The sequence below is a fragment of the Megalops cyprinoides genome, chromosome 14 (genome assembly GCF_013368585.1).
Source record: "Megalops cyprinoides isolate fMegCyp1 chromosome 14, fMegCyp1.pri, whole genome shotgun sequence".
In the NCBI taxonomy this organism is placed as follows: Eukaryota; Metazoa; Chordata; class Actinopteri; order Elopiformes; family Megalopidae; genus Megalops; species Megalops cyprinoides.
This window is the reverse complement of record NC_050596.1, coordinates 2095761-2115883: the sequence shown is the minus strand read 5'-3', so window position 1 is coordinate 2115883 and position 20123 is coordinate 2095761. Positions and strand designations below refer to the sequence as shown.

The 20123-nt window shown below is 42.2% G+C and overlaps 1 protein-coding gene across 3 annotated transcripts; it reads left to right on the top strand.

Moving 5' to 3' along the window:
• Positions 1-7578: 7578 nt before the first annotated feature.
• On the top strand, positions 7579-17273 carry si:ch211-214p13.9 (cell surface glycoprotein CD200 receptor 1-A). 3 transcript variants are annotated; one of them, XM_036545083.1, is made up of 8 exons: positions 7579-7642; positions 11521-11684; positions 13892-13951; positions 14556-14861; positions 15156-15437; positions 15613-15712; positions 15948-15999; positions 16274-17271. In XM_036545083.1, the coding sequence occupies exons 2-8, from the start codon at positions 11615-11617 to the stop codon at positions 16364-16366; spliced, it is 963 nt and encodes a 320-aa protein (XP_036400976.1). In that variant the 5' UTR covers positions 7579-7642; positions 11521-11614; the 3' UTR covers positions 16367-17271. The 3 variants fall into 3 exon arrangements, with proteins under 3 accessions (XP_036400976.1, XP_036400978.1, XP_036400977.1); XM_036545085.1 differs by lacking the exon at positions 7579-7642 and having other exon boundaries at positions 11104-11684; positions 14556-14711; positions 16274-17273; XM_036545084.1 differs by lacking the exons at positions 7579-7642; positions 13892-13951 and having other exon boundaries at positions 11106-11684; positions 16274-17270.
• Positions 17274-20123: the final 2850 nt, after the last annotated feature.

The window sequence follows — 20123 nt, the reverse complement described above, 5'->3', positions numbered from 1 at the left end:
GTAAGAAATATAATTATAAATATAGCTGCCAGCAGCAGTGAACAAGGTCCAAGCAGAGCTCAGCTTATGAACATGATGTTTGTGACTAGGCACAGTGGCAACAGCAGGCCCGTGAGCTTTGAGAAACTGAACAAGGGTATTTGCAACATTGTGGAGTTGGACTCCTGAACCAACTCACATCATGTGACTGGCTGGTTTGAACCCATGACTCTTTCCATGGCAAACAAACACCTTACCTCTGAGCTATGGATAAGTTCGCATATCCACTGGTTGTGTAGGTATATAAAATAACATGGACATGGATAATGGATAAAAACTGATGCATTTTTTAAATGTACATGAAATTTGATAAATTTTAGTATGTGTCCAAAGAACGTTGTGTAGCATCATGACCAGTAAGATACAGTGACAACAGCAGCAGCATGCATGGATTGGAGAATTGAGTCCTTACCCAGACAGTCCTCTCCAAAGCACTCAATGGGTTGAGGAGAGGCAGTGGAAGGTGGTGGTGGAACAATGGAAGGTGGTGGTGGAATATGAGGAGCTGCTGGACCCGATGGTAGAGATTTTGGAATCCTTCCTCGCTTTTTTGCTGATTTTTCCTCCTTGTCTGAGTCAATGTCTGAATCTCCATAGAAATGACTAGATGAGATTGTGAGAAAAAAAACAACCACTCAGTTGCAAGCATTATCTGTTTGGAAACTAAAGTTAATGTAGAAATTGAGAAAAAATATAGGCTACATATATAAACTAACACTGGCTTTGGCTTCCTCTTGACCTGTATCACTTCCTCCTCCTCATCAGACTGCAAGTCTGATGTATTGCAAGTCAGTGATTTTTTGAGCAGTTGTCTCGCCTCTAGATAGTTCTCTAAAAATTAAATATATGTCAAACATAACAAAGCAAACATATTTTGAAATTGCTTACAATATCCACTTCCTATGCAAATACTTCTGACAAATAGCTTGATTTTATAATCTGGACATCATGTGTCCCAGTCAAGCCCAGGTGCTCGTTCTGCCAGACATCGGCATTTCACCTACATCACTCCCCAGTGGTGGAACGAACTCCCTGTCTCGCTACGGACAGCTTCTTCACCCCATTCCTTCAGACGGGGCCTGAAGACGCACCTCTTCAGACTCTACCTGGACTGACCCAGCACACAATTGCTGCCCCCCCCCCCCCCTTCAGTGCTGTCGTAAATTGCTGTGCTTTTTAAATTGTGCTTTTTAAATTGTTTCTTGTTGCCGCCTTTACCCTGATGCTCATTGCGCCATTTGAAGTTGTTGAAGTCCGCCGTTTGAAAGCGTATCATATTAGTTGCCCTATAGGCTGTAATTGTACAAATCTAATAGTACTGTGTCCTCAAACAGACCTCTCAGCTGAGAACTGTCTCATTGTGGAACTGTACACATCCTGTCCCCGTACTGTCGCTATACTTGCTGTATGCACTTTTGTAAGTCGCTTTGGATAAAAGCGTCTGCTAAATAAATAAATGTAAATGTAAACTGCCCTTTCCACTCGCTCATCGCTCCTATACTTTGGCCAATGGGTGATGGATGCCGTCAGTGTACCAATTGTGCGGCACCACTGCCACAGTTTTATTGACAAGGAATTCCACCAAGTGGAACATCCTTAGGAAAGAAGTAAACAATAAGATAAATTAGAGGAATACAACTTTCCCTTCAGTCCAAGGAAGTCTGCAACAATTAAGTAGGCTAAGTGGACAAACACTTTTTACTAGCTTAGCTGACAACAGAGGTTGCGTTATTTGAATATTTTCCATCATTGAGGGAACTTTTGAAACAATGACAGAAAAATGTAAAGCTGTGCATCATTTTGACAGATTTGAAGTCTATAACCCAACCTTTTGCTGACAGCATCAATAATCTTTGTAGCACAGTACCAACACATGGAGAAACTGAGCAGTCCAACCAGTAAGCTATAAACTATCCAATTAGGCTACTTTATTTACAATATCCCTGTAAAAGTGCAGCATACCCCACCAGTTAAAGGTGCCCTGTGTAATGGGCCGGACCGGCCTGTCTCTTGTTGCAATCTCACTTTATGACACTAGATGCTACGTTGAGTAATTGTAGTGTCTCCCTCGTCTCTGACTGGGCTGGCTTAGTAAAAAGTTGCCCTCATCACTCAATAACGGAAGATGTCAGCTTACTTACGTTAGCTAGTTACAACAACTAACTTCAGTTTCCTGAACAGCGTTCCATGAACATGATGAAAATAATGTGCTCAGAAATGGTTTAATATCACTATGGATATGTTAAAACAGTTATCTCTCAGGAAAGAAATAAATCCTGTCCATATGGAGCTCTGATAACTTTTACCTCCAATCAGTTAGCTAATGCTAATATTTTATGATACGCAACATTGCCATAACCTGATTTTTAAAGATGTAGTGTAGCCTATAACAACAAGGAAAGCAAATACTTGACTTAAGTTATGATTTTTACTTAAGATATTCTTAATTCTGCAACCAAGAAAACAATAAATAAAGCGTATGATGTGGGCAAATGTGGGATTCTGTAAAACCAAAGTGAGGTACAATCATGAGCCTATAGGCCTAAGAAAAATATGTCTTACCTGTTTGAACTATGTTTTTATATTTCATTTTCAGCTGCTAGCAAGTGCGCTTTGTGCCCATGGGATTGCACCTAAATGACAACAGGATTTTATTCAATAACATTCAACCACTTTTTCACCTGTAATATTAAAAGGAAGTGTGGTTAAATGTTAAATGAATAGAGTACTGCATTCAAAATTATGCATTGACTCAGGCAGCAATTCTCTCCCGCGCCAATTGTCTCTCCTTTGCCGCTGCAACTGTGTTGCTTTTTTTTTCTGGAAATGTTCTCATACTCACCATAAGCACGTATCAGAATTTCTAACTCCAGTGGGGTGAAGTAGGACAACCTTTTTTTTCTCACCAGTTGCCATGGTGAATTGTAGTATCGGAGCTCCATTGATGATGGCTTTTTATAGTCGTCACGCACACGCAATCAACTCAGAGTTGATTGAACTAACTCAGATAAGCTGTTCTGGAACCCCATCTCAGGGTTCATCAACTGAGAGTTCAGGCTTAGGCTCAAAGTTTGTTAAACCTGCTTTCTGGAATACCTCCCTGTCCTGCCGATCTGCCCTTCTGCCACACCCATCACCTGAAGCCCATCCTGCTCAGCTGTTCCCTGTTTAGTCATTATTAGTCTGTGTATAAATACCCCTGTTTTCTTTGTTCTCAGCCAGTTTGTCTCAGTGTATTAGCCTGTTTTGTTCCTGCCTGTTCATATCTGTATGCTCTGGTGTTTGATTTTTGCTTTTCCTCTTGGATAACTCTTCTTGCCTGCTGTTTTGGAATATTCTCTGCCTGGTTAATTTGACTGGGTCCTTCTACCGGGAAGCCTGACAAGGAGATGAATGGCATTACATACTTAAAATACAAAATATGAGTAACTGTATTCCGTTAGTTACCATTTAAATAGACGGTAATCAAATTAGTTACATTTTAAAAATATTTAGATTACTGAAGGGATTACATTGGATGTTTTTCATTTAGTTTAATTTTTTTTATGTTTATTCAGCTGGAAAATCTATCCAATGAAAGGGCACTCATATCCCCCATATGCCCCTCACGAAAAAAAGTAGAAAAAAGCGTGCAGCCTGCCTGACTCGCAAGACAGTAGAATGGAGAGTGAGACAGAAAGCAACCAGCGCAACGCGTTTATGTCATGGAAATACCGGGACCATTTTAATTTCAAATTTGACAGAGGTTGCAACATAACAGTACAATGCAAGCTGTGTTTCCCAGCAACCAAACTGCTATCCGCTCCAACAGTCGGCCTCTAACCTGAAGAAACATCTTGAAGTAAGTTCTCTTTCATTATCTAAGCTAATATTGATCGCTGGCTAGCTATCTTACATAGTTTGGCTGCACTGGATTAGCTATTCAGCTAGCTAGTAGGCGAGTAGGTATAGTATTGAAGCTAACCAGCTAACGAGTAGCCTAGATACAGTGACAAAACAAGTTGTAGCAGGTGCTACTATGCAAACTATGCCACTTTGGGAATTTCACCCAAAGAATTAACTTTCTACCCCTTTGTTGGCAATACGTTGGTTTCATACACTTCAATTTAATGAAGCAACCAGAGACGTGAATTCCATAAAAAATATTGTTTATTCCAGACAAAAGCAAACACAAGTATTAAAACACACACACAAAAAAAGATTTTATCGATAAAAAAATAGTTGCTCCTCCTCCACGCCAGTAGGGGGGGGTACGGCTGTAATGCCTGCGGGTGAGAGAGCTGCAGGGGAGAGTCAGTGACTTACCGGAAAGGGACCAACCAAGCATACGTGACCGTGGCCGACACTCACACATTGCAAAATGGTGAAGTACAAGTAAGTGAAACAACCTCATGCAATTCAATGTCTGCACACACACACCCACACTTAAGTGAACAAAAGATCCCCTTCCGAAGCGCGCGGTCACCCGTCTCCACCAACACGGAGTCTCACACCGCGCGGGCAATCAACCAAAAGGAAAACAATTTTAAAAACAAAACTGAGACCGAGCCCCAACTCTACAGTTGGTTTGTCCAATAAGCTAAAGGTTAGCGATCACCCGACACCACACAGAATGTAAACAACCCGTTGCTTGCTAGCTACTGGGAAAGAGGGCTTGCTTGCTAGCTAGCTAGCTAGCTAGCTAAGTGGCTAGTACGCTGTGTAGCAAGTCTGTGTGTCTGATGACACGATATGCAATAGGCAACAATTGATAAAAGCTAGCTAGCTAGCTAGAACACACAGGCAAAACAGCAGCCAGCAATCCTTGGGAATGTAATGACAGCGATCTCAATCAAGCAGCGCCCGTCTGTCCACAGGAACCTAGAATGGACAAGGCTCGTCAGATTTGCCAAAAGTAGTACGACAAGTGACTGAAGACGCCAGCCTACCTTCTCAGGACATGGATTCAGAGTGCCCAGGGAAAAACCGGAACCGAAACAGGTAAGACGTTCTCTCTTCTATTTGGCTACCACAACCTATTTATAGGGATAGGGAATTGATTGCGTTTCCTGACAGCCAACCGAGTAGCTGGTTGCCGGGTAACCGCGAATTAAGCGTCCAACCAGCTAGCTATGCCACAATATACCCGTAGGTTTTATATCGGCGTCCCGACGATAAACTACACTAACTCCAGGGTCTAAATATAGCAGATAGCATACCACTAGAACCAGGTACCTGGGAATCCGCATGACCCCTTACCCTCCCCACTGTTGTCTCTGGTAGGTGGTGGATGTTAGTGTGCCTTCCTGCAGTGGTAGGGGTTGTTCTACGCAGTGGGACACCACTGGGACCTGGACCATCCCTAGGAGAGACTGGGATACGACGGTTGGGTTAGGCAGTATGGCTTGTCGTGCAGGTGCTGACGTCTCAGTCGTAATCCATAGATCCCCTTCCTCCTCCGTGGAATCCTCTACTGGTGCTGGGGCATCATCAGCATTCCTAAGGGTAAGATCAGGAGCAAGGTTTGTAGGGACTAATTTCAACATGGTTCTGTGAACATGTTTTACCTGCTGCAGATTGTCGAGAGGTGCAACTGTGTATACAGGTCCTCCTTCTTCTGGTGTCCTCAAGACCTTGTACACAGTGGGACTCCACTGATCCTGAATTTTGTTCCGACCCCTTACACCACAGTCCACCACAGGTAGACTAGCTGATTTTCTTTCAGCTGAACGTCACCTACCCCTTGATCATGTTTGATTTTCCGATGTTGTGCTGCTGCCTTCAATTGCTCTCTTGCCCCATCATAGGCTACCTGTAGTCTGCGCCGGTGTTCCTGGACCCACTCTACCACCCCACCTGGTGCAGGTTCCCGCACTCTCCCTAACAGGAAGTCAATGGGTAACTGGGGTTCCTGACCAAACATCAGGAAGAAAGGAGACTCCCCGGTTGCTTGATGGATCGTGGTATTGTAGGTGAAGGTGACTTGTGGGAGGTATTCGGTCCACTCACTTTTCTTTGTCAAAGGTAAGGTGCACAGCAAATCATGCAGGGTTCGATTGAACCGTTCACACTGCCCGTTTCCTTGGGGGTGGTAGGGTGTGGTACGGGTCTTTTGGATGCCATAAAGGTCACACAACTGCTGTATAAGTGCACTCTCGAAATTCCGGCCTTGGTCCGAGTGTATCCTAGCTAGCACTCCAAACTTATAAAACCACTCATGTACGAGCACCCTAGCAACGGTTGAAGCACGCTGGTCCCTGGTGGGGATGGCCTGTGTGTATTTAGAGAACACATCTGTCATTATTAACACTTGCTCCCTCCCGTCTCTTGCAGGCTCTAAAAGGGTAAAATCGATTGCTAATATTTGATTTGGCTGAGAGGCTAGCAGATGACCCATGAAGGTCCTGACCTGAGGGTGGGTGGCTTTGGCTAAGGTGCACCGCTCACACCTGTGGCACCAGTCCCTAATATCCTGGTGCATCCCTGGCCAATAACACCTCTGTCTCACCAGTTCTGTGGTGCGCTCCACACCCTGGTGTCTGTGGTCATTGTGCAGCTGGAGAAGCACCTCTTCTCTTAACGGTAGGAGCAGCTGGTAGACTTGTTCCCCACCATCTGGCCGATAAATGCTCCTGTAGAGGAGCCCATCCAGCTCCACCACCCTATCCTACTGGCGGAGCAACTCTAGCACGGACTTGGAGAGTAGCTTCCTCTCGTCCTGGTCAGGTGCCCGTTCCCTCCGCCAAAACTGCTGAAAGCCACTTATGGTAGGATCTGCTTCCTGCAACACACACAAATCAGTAGCCGAGTGGCATGGTAATGCAGAAATGAGGGACTGTATCACTTCCCTTTTCTCCATCTGATCGCCTCTCTGTTGCAGGGATTCTGGAAGTGGTGTCCCTGGTCTTCTCAATGGTGGCGGATCCGTCAGACCCATACTGCCTAGATAGAGTCTGCATTCCCATTGGAGCGACCCGGATGATATTTGATGGTAAAATCAAACACTGACAGTTGGGCAGCCCAGCGCTGTTCTGTTGCCCCCAACTTTGCAGTAGTAAGGTGGCTCAGGGGGTTATTATCTGTGTACACAACACATTTTTGTCCCAACAGATATTCCCTGAATTTCTCAGTCATAGCCCATTTTAGCGCAAGGAACTCCAGTTTCATTGAACTGCAATTAGACGTTCCATTCAGTGGGCCGGAGTCCACAGCTGGCATAGGCGATAGGCCTGACCTTGCCATCCTGCTCCTGGGAAAGAACAGCGCCCACACCTTTGTGACTAGCATCAATCTCCAGGATAAAAGGTAAAGAAAAGTTTGCATATGCTAACACAGGTGCCGCCACTAACCTTGCCTTCAGCTCTTGGAACGCTTGCTCACACTCTTCTGTCCAGTTGCCCTCCAGGGTTCTCTGTACTCTCTTCCTTGGTCCAGTCATCTCGGCCACCAGGCGGTGCAGGGGGGCAGCCAGTTTCGCGAAGCCATCAACAAATCGTTGATAGTAACTGGAGAACCCTAAAAAGGACCTCAGTTCGGAGACATCAACAGGCCGCACCCAATTGGAGACTGCAGAGATCTTCTCGGGATCGGTGGAGACACCTGCGCTGGAGATCACATGCCCAAAGTAAGTGACTTCCTTCCATAGGAAGCAGCATTTCTCCAGCTCTGCTTTCAGGCCTTCCTGTTGGAGGCGACCAAAGACCAGCTCGAGACACTCCACACGCTCATCCACTGTTGAGGAGAAGACCACCACATCATCAAGGTATAACAGTAAGGATTGAAAGCGCTGGTCCCCGAACATGTGTTCCATCAACCTTTGAAAGGTGCTTGGAGCATTGCACAGCCCAAAGGGCATGCAAAAGGCAGTCTTGGCCTTGTCTCGTTCTGCTACCGGGACCTGGTTATAGCCACTGGCTAAGTCCATGGTGGAAAACCACTGTGCCCCAGACAAAGCATCAAGGGACTCCTCGATGCGAGGGAGTGGGAAAGCATCCTTACGTGTCTTGCTGTTTAGCTGTCGGTAATCCACACACATGTGCAGGCTGCCATCTTTTTTCTTCACCAGGACAATGGGGGAGACATAGGGGCTGCTGCTTTCCCTGATGACCTGGCTATCCAGCAGCTGCCAAATATGGGCCTTAACGGCCTCATACTCTGAGGGAGGTATACGCCGGTATCTCTGGCGGACTGGGGCTTCATCTAGTAAAGGGATCTCATGGCAAATAAGTTTAGTACAACCTAAATCTCCCTCATGACCAGAAAACACAGACTGATAGCAGTACAGCAAAGAACGTACTTTGTGTTGTTCCAAGTCAGTTAATTCAGACAAGTCAACTGCATCAATATACTCCAGGACCGGCTTCCCCTGAACAGTCTGAGAGGAGAGGTTAGCTATAACCATAGGGCTGGGCTTTTCCTGCACTTCACTTACACCTTTGGGCAGATTGACAATATAGGCATGACTCAATACACCCATCCTAGTGTGTGGGTGGAGGGAAACCTCTGTGACCCCCACATTAACGACGGGAATATACGCAGTACCCCGATGTATTGTCACCATAGCTGGAGACACTAACAAACCAGCTGGCAAGGCCTCTCCATGATCGAGGGGCTCAAACAACACTGCACTCAATGGGTCAGCATATTGCTGGGAACACGTTGCAGCTACGAGTTTCATAGTGCCCCCTGGGATGTGTATGACTCTCCCGCCTCTAACCCTTAGGACACCCGGTTTTTCTAATGTATCCGAGACTTGGTAACAGTGCTGTAAAACCTGTTGCCAGGGATTGCCACCTTGCTGCACAGAGGGGAGATCGAACAGGGCAGGGCCATGCTGTCTGAAAAGTTCATCATAGCATTCACGTATCACATTCATTCCTATGAAACCCGGCACTCCCTGTTTCTTTAAAACACCTTTAACCACCAATACCCCCCGCTTGGAGACCACCTTTCCCAACACCTCTACATCTAACTCCAAATAGCCAATGTAGGGGATATCAAGCCCATTTGCTGCTTGTAGCTTTATTCAGTTTAGCCATGTGTAATGTACAGTTGTTGAATTAACATTTACAATTCTGAAGAAACTGCGATGAAATGCAGATGCTACAATGCTAAGTGAACATTCTAAAAATAACCGTTCAGAACCTTAGGCGGATGAGTTATACTGGTGCACATCCGTATAAAACTGTTTAATGTTTAATATTAATGTTTTACTGAATTTTTTTTTCATGTGAAATATATAGACTGTATTTTATGTATTGCAGTAAAAAAAATCACTCAAGTTTAGCTGTTTAGATTTTGGCATCACTTGGACATAGTTTGTGAGAATCACCCAACCAGGCTATGCTACATTCACACTTTTACTTACTTTTAAAAATTAAAAACAGTGTTCAGAAAGTAATCCAAAGTATTTAGATTACGTTACTTACCTAATCTAACAGAATACGTTACAGTTTACATTTTAGGGCAAGTATTCTGTGATCTGTAGTGGAATACATATTAAAAGTAACCCTCCCAAACGTCCCAACCCTGGAACTACGTAACACAAAATAAATACCTAAAGATGGAAGGTAGTCCTCTTCAGCTGTAAAGTTCTGTCACTTCATTCCGAAAGCACTGCACATAGGGGAGCAATGTCAAAACACCCAGAAAAGTTTCACTTTATCAGATCTGCAATATTTTTCTTATACACAATCACAAGTACCATTATTTTATCTGTGGTACACTAGGCTAAAACAAACTGGACACGTATCAGTACAACACAAGCACACAAAACACTATGTGCATGGCTGTTTGCAAATGTAATGTATTTGCTGCTTTGGCCATAGTTTAATTGCTTCTTATGTCCAATATTTAGCTTTTCAAATGGGCATTTAAACAACATGCAGCAGTATGAGTTTTCAGTGTTTTGTTTCCAGGATATATTTTTTTACTGCACACAAAGGCCACTTCTCCACTAGTATCATTGTGTTTCAGAATGCAAAAAACAGCAGTGTTTTCATCTCCTTAAAAGGTTATCTATCTCATGGTTCTGTGCAGACGAAACCAGAGGGTGCTTCCTGAACCAGCATGCAGGTCAATTCAATTTGTCACTTTCTCGGTCTCCCTCTCTCTCTCTTTCTTTTCTCTGTAAAAAGCTAGCTTTTTTCTAATATTATAAAAAATGTGAAAAATGTAGTCAAGTGAGGCATTTGTCACTCCGCACCAGTTTTTTTTATCTAAATTACACTTTACAATTGCACTGGCTTTACAATTGCACAGAAGTAGGCACTAATTTAAAATGTGGCTGACATAGCAGTAGACACATCTTAATTGTCCTTAATTACTCATTAATAAAAAAAACATCAAACCTCCATCAAAACCAAACAAATTTTCTTTGTGGGAATGCAAGCCCTGATTCACATTAGTTGTGTCGAGTTGCACTTTTTGAAACATGACCTCTTTTTGCTCATCAACATGCTTTCTGATTCCATAAGCACATCAGGGTTCAATTGGTGGGTGGTTCTATAGGAACAATTCTATACAGTTCTATAGGAGTTTCTCATTATTTACAAGTTTTTACCATTTCACTGCTTGCATAAATACCTGCCGTCCACACTGGCTAGGCACATGGCAAGCCAATGTGTGCTGTGTCCCTTCAGATGGGAATAGATATGGCTTTTTAAGAGTTTGTGTAATTCAGGTAATAGAATCCATGAGGATCCCTCTGTTGGGAACTACAGTTGTATTCTTCATGAAAATATACCACGTGAAAAAGGGGGTGGATCACACATCATTTCAAAACCTCTGCTATATGAGACAGAGAAATGGTTTTCGGAAAAGTTTACTTTGCATGTTTCTTGTGTGGTGTTTCAGAACTTCCCTTTCTGAGCCACAATTGAAGCTATTTATCCTCTCCGCTACTAAGTTCAGCACTACTATGTTTAGCACTACATCAGTTCTCATACACAGCAAGATTTCATAATTAACAGCTGTTGAGGTAATTCATTACAAGTAACAATTGTGGGACTTTAATACTAGATGTTATGGCTACATCGTATTAATATTATATTTCATATTTAATATTATGCTTGATTTCAAAATTCAAAAAACATATTTTGTTTAACTGATGAGTTTATAAGGTAATGAATTTCTCACCCTAACAGACTGTATGACATATTGGTGCTTAATTGCATGTTTTGACATGCAGAATTATTGTCCCTTTTACACATTTACAGCATATCACCTTTTGTTTTTACCCATGTTTTCAGAGTGGTTCATGTCTTGACTGAGGCTAACCACTGTCTGAAGTGGATTGGTGTTGAATGGTCAGTGGTGCTCATTGAGGCAGGTGCTACTTCTCAGAGATGGAGCAGTGATAAACTACACAGGCACAATCTGGCAAGCGCACCCAACAGAGTGGGGCACTAGTCATATGACCACAGCGGTATCAATTGCACAAGCAGCAGGAAGTCAGTCAGCTTTTCAGTCTTTGTGGGAGAGAAGGTGACAATGTCGCATTAGTTCCTTTGAGGCACAGGTGGAACAGCAGAGGGGTCAAGGAGGGACGAGACTGGTGGAGCGGTATTCTGTGCCATATGCCCAAGGGGCACAGGAAATGGCGAACCTCTGGATACTTACAAGTGTTTGCCTGCTGGCCCTCTCCGTCACCTGTAAGGCAACCAATGGTATGTTCATTTTCCATTCATTTCAGAAGCTTTTGTTTGTTCTTACCCTGCAAGGCAACCTCGTGATGTGTTTAAATGTATAAAATACACCTTTAAATGTGCATACACAGGTATGTTTTTTGTTATTGTTCTTATGTTAGTTTTTTTGCCTTATGCTACTGGAGCAATTTTATTGTGAAATAGCACAATAGAAAAATAATTAATTTTAGTAATTGTTAAACTTGCTAATCTTGTGAATAAAAAAGTAGTACTTGCAATTAATTATGAGTACAATTTTAGAGTAAATGTAATGTTGTAGAGTAAAGAATAGAGAGTAGAGAGGGTTAATACAGTTTGAATGATTTACATTACATTACACTACTTCATTTAGCAGACACTCTTATCCAGAGTGACTTCCAGCAGAAAAGAAAAAAAATTAGTGACTGATAGTGTCCAAATTTGTTAGCAAATCTTACACATCTCTATATTATAATTTTTACATCTGTTGCAGCCCTACAACATAACAACATTGGATTTATGGCATATAATTAGATAACTGCACTGTTAGTCTATTTTCATACAACTGCTATGTGAGAAATGCAGTGACAGTTAAAATGTGCCTACTGAATTTGGTAAATTGTGATGTCTTTCTGTCAGTCACCACATCATGGAACATATTTCTCATGGAAATACACGTTGCCTTTTCCTTGCAGCGAAAGGAAAACATAACAACCTCCCACCACCCAAAAAAGTCAAAAGTAGAGGTAGCACTACATTTTGTCAGGCCTGGCTTTTTAAAAAACTTAAGTGCACTGTAACATGAGATCATTTAGATTCTGTGCCAAACAGCTCCTCTCTGTCATCATGTGGTTTCTGCTGTATCCTTTCTGATAAAAAGGCATAACTTACTAACATAACACGCCATGGAAAAAAACATGCCAACAAGAAGCTCCACCATGTTCTTGAAACCATGATCCAAACTTTAATGGAATGAGTGATAATGATTGTACCTTATATTATCAGGTTAAAATTGTATTAATGATTGTGACAGTCAGCCAATTAATATTGCTATGTACATGAACTATAGGAGAAGACTTTATGTATGAATTTTATATTTTTGCATACACATATTTACTGGATGCACAAAGCAGCAGATCATAGCAATTGTCATGCTTTCCTTGTAAATGTGAATATTCTGTAAATCACATGATTTGTGGGAGAGTTGGTTTTTGTTTGTGTTCTTTTTGATGTGACATCTTAATGTATATTTCTATGGAATTTAATACCGCAATATTTGATATATTAGAATTGATACATTTTCCGTACTTGCCTACTTTTATACTTGACAGAGGATAGGTGAGGGCTGTTTGGCATGTAGTTTTGTGACATGAACCCGTGAAAGGTGTGGAGGAACAGCGACATTGTCTTAACATTTTAGCAATCTGTTCTCATGAGGAACTGGAACATGAATACATAACCTAGGGGATCATGGCTTTATTTCAACACACTTGTGTTTCCAATTCTGAGTTAAACATAGTGGGAAGTTCAAAAGTAACCTAACGCATGCATTTTTTATCCTTGAGACAAGATGATCAGACAACTGAATTACATTAACATGAAAGCGCATAACCTTCACAACCCTTAGAACTGCAAAGCAAAATGACAAGAGATTCAATTAAACCTCCACCTCTCACCTGGTGAGAATGATCAGCAGTGGACTGTAGAGAAAATTTGTAAACATTTTTGAGAGATCCTGTCAACCATCTTTTCCTGACTAATCAGGTGGAACACTCAAGCTCTCCTCTGGCCTCCTTCAGAGCCTGCTGGATGTGCTGGATCATACCCAGTCATCTGATGTTTAATATTATTCTGGGAATTTTTTAACCGGTAATTGTCCTCAACCTGATCTTGATCACATGGTCTTGGTAACATTTCAGATACCTTTTGTGCCTCATATCAAATACCTACATTTAAAAGAAAGAGAATGGACTATGACAAATGGTGATAAGACAGAGACCAGTGATTTGTGTCAGTTGTTTTTCCACCATACAAGGAAGAAATCTAACTTTGCATGTGATGACCTACAACATGATAATCTTCTCATAATGTGTGTGTGTGTGTGTTCGTGCATGCACATTTTTTGTAGTAATATGCATGTAGGTGATGCTGTTGTTGATTTTTACTAACTTTTTTAAACTAACCCAGCCTAACTCTGATTACCCCTTCAGGAAACAGTTCTACTTCTGTTGCTCAAAGCTCTCAGACTACCACAAAACCTCTATTCACTGGTAATTACTCTGTTTTTCACACTACCATTTCTCCTCTGCTTCTAACAAAATGGCAAAGGCAAGAGACCTGAGACTGGTCTCTTTCTGCTTGTTGAGGGCATAGGAACTGGTCAGATAACCTCTGTTTATCAGTGTAATTGAGCACTGCCCCATATGTAACAGGTGTAGACTGCGTTGTGTTCAATTAGATGTTTCGTGGGTCAGCGAGCAAGCGAGTTTCGAACTTGGGTTCTCACAGCTCACTGCCAGCCCATTACAGCCAGCGTTGTTGCCAGTTGAGCTAAAGGCAAATTGCCCCTAGCCTGTCAGCATAATTAACCAGGTCTCAGGGGAGTGATGTAACCGCTCAGCTACCCGCTACCTAAGGTTTTATGCATTGCTCACACGAGCTACTCACTTCAGCTCTGCTACACTTTTACTGTATGTACTAATGGCAGGAAATAAAATCAGCAAGACAGTTTGCCTGAAATGGAATTATACACTAAATTTTTATTTACAGATATGTTAAGGAGACAATTGCACAAAATATGTTAAAATGACAGTATTTATGGATCTTGTTTATCTGCAACTTGCTGAACTGTGTTCTTTATGACTCTATTTGCAGAGTACAGAAGTGAATATCATGGCCTGGGAAAGAGTGTTAATCTGACATGTATGAATAAGACATGGAGTGACATGCTCTACATCATCTGGAAGCTAAATATGAGAGGAACTAATTGCAGAATTACAGCTGGTATTGATGAGGCTGCACATGACACATGTAAGGACGGAAAAGTATTACGCAACACAACAACTGGACAATCCTACCTGCACGTTCCTAATTTTAAAAACGAGGATGAAGGAATTTATTCCTGTGAGACGGCCTTTCTTGGTTCAAGCTATGCAGTTCAAATCAATGTATCTGCTTTTGGTGAGAAACCTTCTGTTTGAGAGCTCAATAGCTAATACTTCGTAATATGTACCAAGATGTGACATGTATTTGAATGTGGGTTAAAGTTAAGGACAAACTGCATGGAAGCTGCATTTAATCAGTTTTTCCTTATTGACTTTATATGTATCTGACAAAGGAACACAAATGTCTATCAATTAAAAAGATATTGCAGTTTTTCCACCTCCTAAAATAACCACACATTGCTCTTCATAAATACTATAATTAAAGAAGATCTAAAAACATTGCTGGGCTCTGATTTTCTTTCCCCTGCAGTTCCTCCACAGATATCCACCAGGCTGGACATCAGGGATGGTAAGAGAGAGGCTGTGTGCTCAGCTGCTGGGGGTAAACCAGCTGCCTCTGTCTCATGGAGAAACACATGGAACTGCAATGTGACCCAGAGCTCCAGACAGAACTCCGATGGCTCCTTCACTGTGGAGAGCAGATTCATCCTGCCAGACCCTGTCGATGCTGACAACCTGAGCTGCATCATCACACACCCCAGCTGGGGAGAGAGATTGGGGATTCTCTTAACTTCTGATCAGAGAGAACCACGTATGTACCAGGAAGCCCTCAAAGAATGCTAAATATGTATCAAAATATATGGACATGTATTACCAAATAAATTCCTTTTTTCCTTATACATATTCACAAATGGACACGTTTCATATTTTCATGGCCAGCTGTTGATCAGAAAAGTAAGGTCCAACGGTTATTGGTCTCCCAACAGGTCTTTTCCAGTGGATCATTGTTGCGTTGGGTTCCATCAGCTTTGCAGTGGCTGTTCTGGCTGGATTATATATCACACGGAAACATCTTGGGAAATTGAGGTAGGGGATTATTTGGATAATTTAGCATTATTCAGAATTCAGATGCCATTTCATAATTTTTAGTGTTCTGATACTTAGTCTTACCCCATATTATCTTTATTTGGTTTTAAAATGATATGGTAATTATATAAACTGTACCAATCATATGGATTAATTGTCTCAAGTGCACATATGACTAACTGTCTTTTAGTGGTAATTGCTGGCCACTTAGTGTTCCACTCTGTGTGTCTGTCAGAAATTGCTGCAAGTCCAAAATTTCTGCATCCCCTCCACCCAAAACACCGCAGGTATGTACCAGCAGAGCAAAGCATGCCCACAATGTAATGTGATGGAGTACTGTCTGTATGTTGTGGGACTTAAACCAGAAAAGAAGTGTACTTTTAGGTGACAGATGTGTTCCATAATATGCAAATGATTGAATGAGAAAGAATGCCTAAGCAATGAAGAACAGAGTTAGCTGTAAAGTGGTTGTAAGCATTTGATAATGCTTACTTAAGCATTGTGAAGAGTAAACATGAGTGTGTCAGAGAAAGTAAAACTGAGCAGTGCTGTTGTACTCAGCCACAGGATGTGGAGGAGGTGGAGCCCTACGCCAGTTATGTGCAGCGTGTGAACTCCATATACAACTCCTCAGCTGAGCTCTGCAACGCCTAGAGCAACTCTCAGAAGCTGCTCTGCCAGCACTTTTCACTGCAAGAAACACAACCACAGACAGACAGAGGGGAAAGCTGGAGCACGAAGGAGGGCACTGCAGTCAGCCACTTCAAACTCCCATGCACAAAACGCATCTAGACCTAAACCCAGGACATTGCTGGACAGCGATCCTCCTTGGAGCTAGTGATTACTGATGTGTGATGTGTTCTTTTGCATGAGAACCAGGAAATGGAGGATTTTTTTTTATCTGAAAGGGGACCAATGTTCATATGAACAAGTGACAGAGAACAATCGCAAAGCCACATGAAAAACCTACTTTGACTGCATACAAAAAATGTCTGATTTCCAACATTTCAAACTGCACTGGGGTTCAAACAAAAGTGTGTCCCTTGCAACACTGGGTGGGGTGGACTTGTATAGGGTGGACACACAACAGCATGAAAATTTAACTGTCAAACTGTAGGAACAAGGTAATTTAAAAAAAAACTGCATGGACAGCTGTGATTGGTTGCCAAGCTGTTCCCTCCAAGCCCCCCTGAAAAGAGAGGAACAGGAATACGGGACAGAAATGTTTTCATGAATCTGATCAAAGGAACAAAGGATGTATTTAAGAAGCAACCTCATAGTCTGGTATTTATTTTTAACACAATATTCACCTTTTTTTAAATCATTTTGTTGTGAATGGTTACTATGTGGGATATCACTGTGTATTCAGTTTGCTTTGTTTTCTGTATGATCAGTAGACACTGGGCAAAAGTGCAATTTCACTTGTTTTCTTCAAAGCCACCATTTACTGAAAAAATCCCATAGCCTCATAATACTTCTATTGTTCTTTCACCACTTTAGAAGAATGATTATGAATGATTTTAAATCTAAATGTTGCGTGGTAATAAAATGCTTTTTTAAAAAATTACATGTTGGAATGAATACATATTACATATTTGATGTGAATAAACAAGTGAATTTTGGAGTATTACATATCCAGATATACTAAGTATTGATGTAATTTCCTGCTAAATAAAGCACTTTGTAACTGCCATGTAATGTTATTGTCTCAGTACTGAGCAGTGACAATCATAAGGATTTGGGGGTACCTGTGGATTTCACGAATAAGCCACTGTTTACCTTCGACAAACCCCTGCCAATATGTCCGTGCTTGTGTATCTTGCAGCTAGTTGTGTGGAGTGGGGCACATCTTTGGGGCCCTTTCTGTGGGCTACATGGTGTCACCAAAGGACACAGAGTGAAACTGGGCACAGATTGGAATGTGGGTGTAGGGTATGTATGACTAGAGGTGGAGGAATTCCCCACTGAAGTGTTGACAGTGTACATCAATAATTATCTGAATACCTCCCCCTAACCACCTCCCACATTATTGCCAGATAAAATGTGTGTGTGTGTGTAGGGGAGGGGGTATTACTAATAAAATATAGTTGTAAGTATTATATTGATATCTGAAAATCTATAGGACTACATAGCACTAACTAGGTAAGGCAATGAGGCTGTATTAATGACTTATTTATATTACTCATTTGTATTGCATTTTATTTTATCAACCACGCAAAGCCGTTCGAGAACTCAATCTATGATGTAAATGCTTGTTAATATGAGTTTGCTGTCAACAACCAACACACCAACCCAGTTTCAATTTCAAAACATGCTGCAAAGTCTCTCTCTTTCACACACATACACACGCGCACAGACGCACACACACTGCACTGTGCATGCACACTGCACAAAATATAGCCTACGTCCAAGCTACGTTTTTCTCTCTCTCTCTCTCACACACACACAGACTGCACTGTGCACGTCATTAGAACATCATTTGAAATAGACTATATATATCTATTTATGGTCGAAGTGCAGTCTGATAGTTGCTTGCTCTCACTGAAACATATTAGCACCAAGTGCCGTCTGACTTGCTAATCTAACTGTACATTATGCACGCGCTTATCTTGACGACATGACAACAAATTAACAAATCAAACCAGTAGCATCAAAGCACCAGACCAATGAGCATACTACTTCCCCAAATGTGACCTTATGCAAATATGACCAACAGGGTGTGTTATTTTCTTTTCTTATTTCTGTTTTTATTTCATTTCATTTAGCGAAAAGGTTTTCACTTTTAATATGATAAATATAAATTAATTAATAAAACGCAAAGTTTAGCGCCAAAGGCCTGGCCTGCGAGGGGGGGCACAATAACTCATTTGGGGGGGCATGGCCCGCGAATGCCCCCCCTTGACGCCAACTCTGATTTGGAAAGGTGTCTCCCAAGCAAAAATGTAGTAATATTTCATAAATACTGTATCATGAATTAAAACTCTGTAATCACTCACGACATATTCCAATCCAAATCTTGTTTGCACTAGCATAGTATGAAGCATCATCTAATGCATTAAAAAGAACAGTGGCGGTTCTAGCTTGTATGGCTCCCTGGGTGACACCTCAAAAGATTCAATATATCCCAAATGATACAAAATATCAGTATAATATAGACATCTTTTAAGTTAGCCTACAGCATTGGAAAGTCCCCTTACTGAGCTCAGGACCTGGTCAATACAATCCAGGGGTGTGTCTACGGGTGGGATGGGATGGGCATTGCCCACCCAAAAGGGTCATTTTCCCACCCTATGAAAAATCGGTTAAATTAAAGTCTATAGCCTATCTTCACTTTTACATGTCTCTAATGAATCATTGGTTATTTCAAATGTGTGACATAATGGAAGAGGAGTCGTCGAGAACAGTCATCAGCATAACCGAGTGTCAGAGCGCTTTCATTCAAACGAGAAAACGCTACCGAGCCACCAATGTTTTGCATACTTTTGTCCAAAAGAAAACTTTTGAATTGTTCATAAAACTTTTGTTTTGTTATCCATTTTTGGTTTTTTTCCTCATTCGTAGTGTTGACTAGTGTTTAGTGTCATTTCTTAGGTTATAGCCTACAGCTACAGCTAACATTTTCTTGACCAGTGTTAACGTTAGCTGGTTAGTCGCTAGTTCTTTTTTTGGCAAGTTACCGTAAACGTATGTTTGGCCAGAATACGAGATGCTTTAGCGCAAGCTGGTACCAGTCTTGACCGTGGCTGGAGTATTCAGCAAAGCGTGATGCAGTTTTCTGTTTTCTGTGTTGCATGATGCTGGGGATAAGGACATATTCACCAAGCGTGGCTTCACAAATAGGAAATGTGCCCTTGGCCGAGAAAGTGGCTTCCAAAAACATGCGTCCAGTGTCTGTCATGTACAGGCTATGTCTGCTTGGCAAGAATATTAGCACAGACAGGTTACTGGTGAAAGTGCCGCACATCTTCTAGGGCAAAGTCAGGTCGAAAAGAACATATTGTAACATTCATGCGGGGTTCAGGAAGAATGACGCTAAGCGTTGCATAAATTTGGCTAGCCAGCCGTTTATTAACAACACAAACAGGCTCACAAGGGAAAAAGGGAAGGGAATAACTAAATGCACTACAAAACACAGTCACAGTGGGCAACTTTGTACATATGCAAGTCACATACCGCAGAGCATGCTGGTTGGGCTCCGCCCACTTCCCCAACCGTCACACTGCCCCCGCCTAGGAGGGCTGCTGTCCCCAGTGCCCGACAACAAAGTCCCGGAGTCGTTGGGGAAGACGCCGCTGATGTGGCACCCACTGCGGAAGTTCCCTGGTGCCCCCTGGTGGCGTGGCGGGAGTCATTGGCTGGCGTGGAGGCCGTGGCGGTAGTCCTCCGGCATCCCTGGGTAGTGTGGCGGATG

Coding starts and splice junctions, on each gene's coding strand:
- si:ch211-214p13.9 (XM_036545083.1), top strand. CDS start 11,615: ATGGCGAACCTCTGGATACTTACAAGTGTTTGCCTGCTGGCCCTCTCC. Junction 11,685..13,891: donor CACCTGTAAGGCAACCAATG/GTATGTTCATTT, acceptor TTACCCCTTCAG/GAAACAGTTCTACTTCTGTT. Junction 16,000..16,273: donor CTCCACCCAAAACACCGCAG/GTATGTACCAGC, acceptor TGTTGTACTCAG/CCACAGGATGTGGAGGAGGT.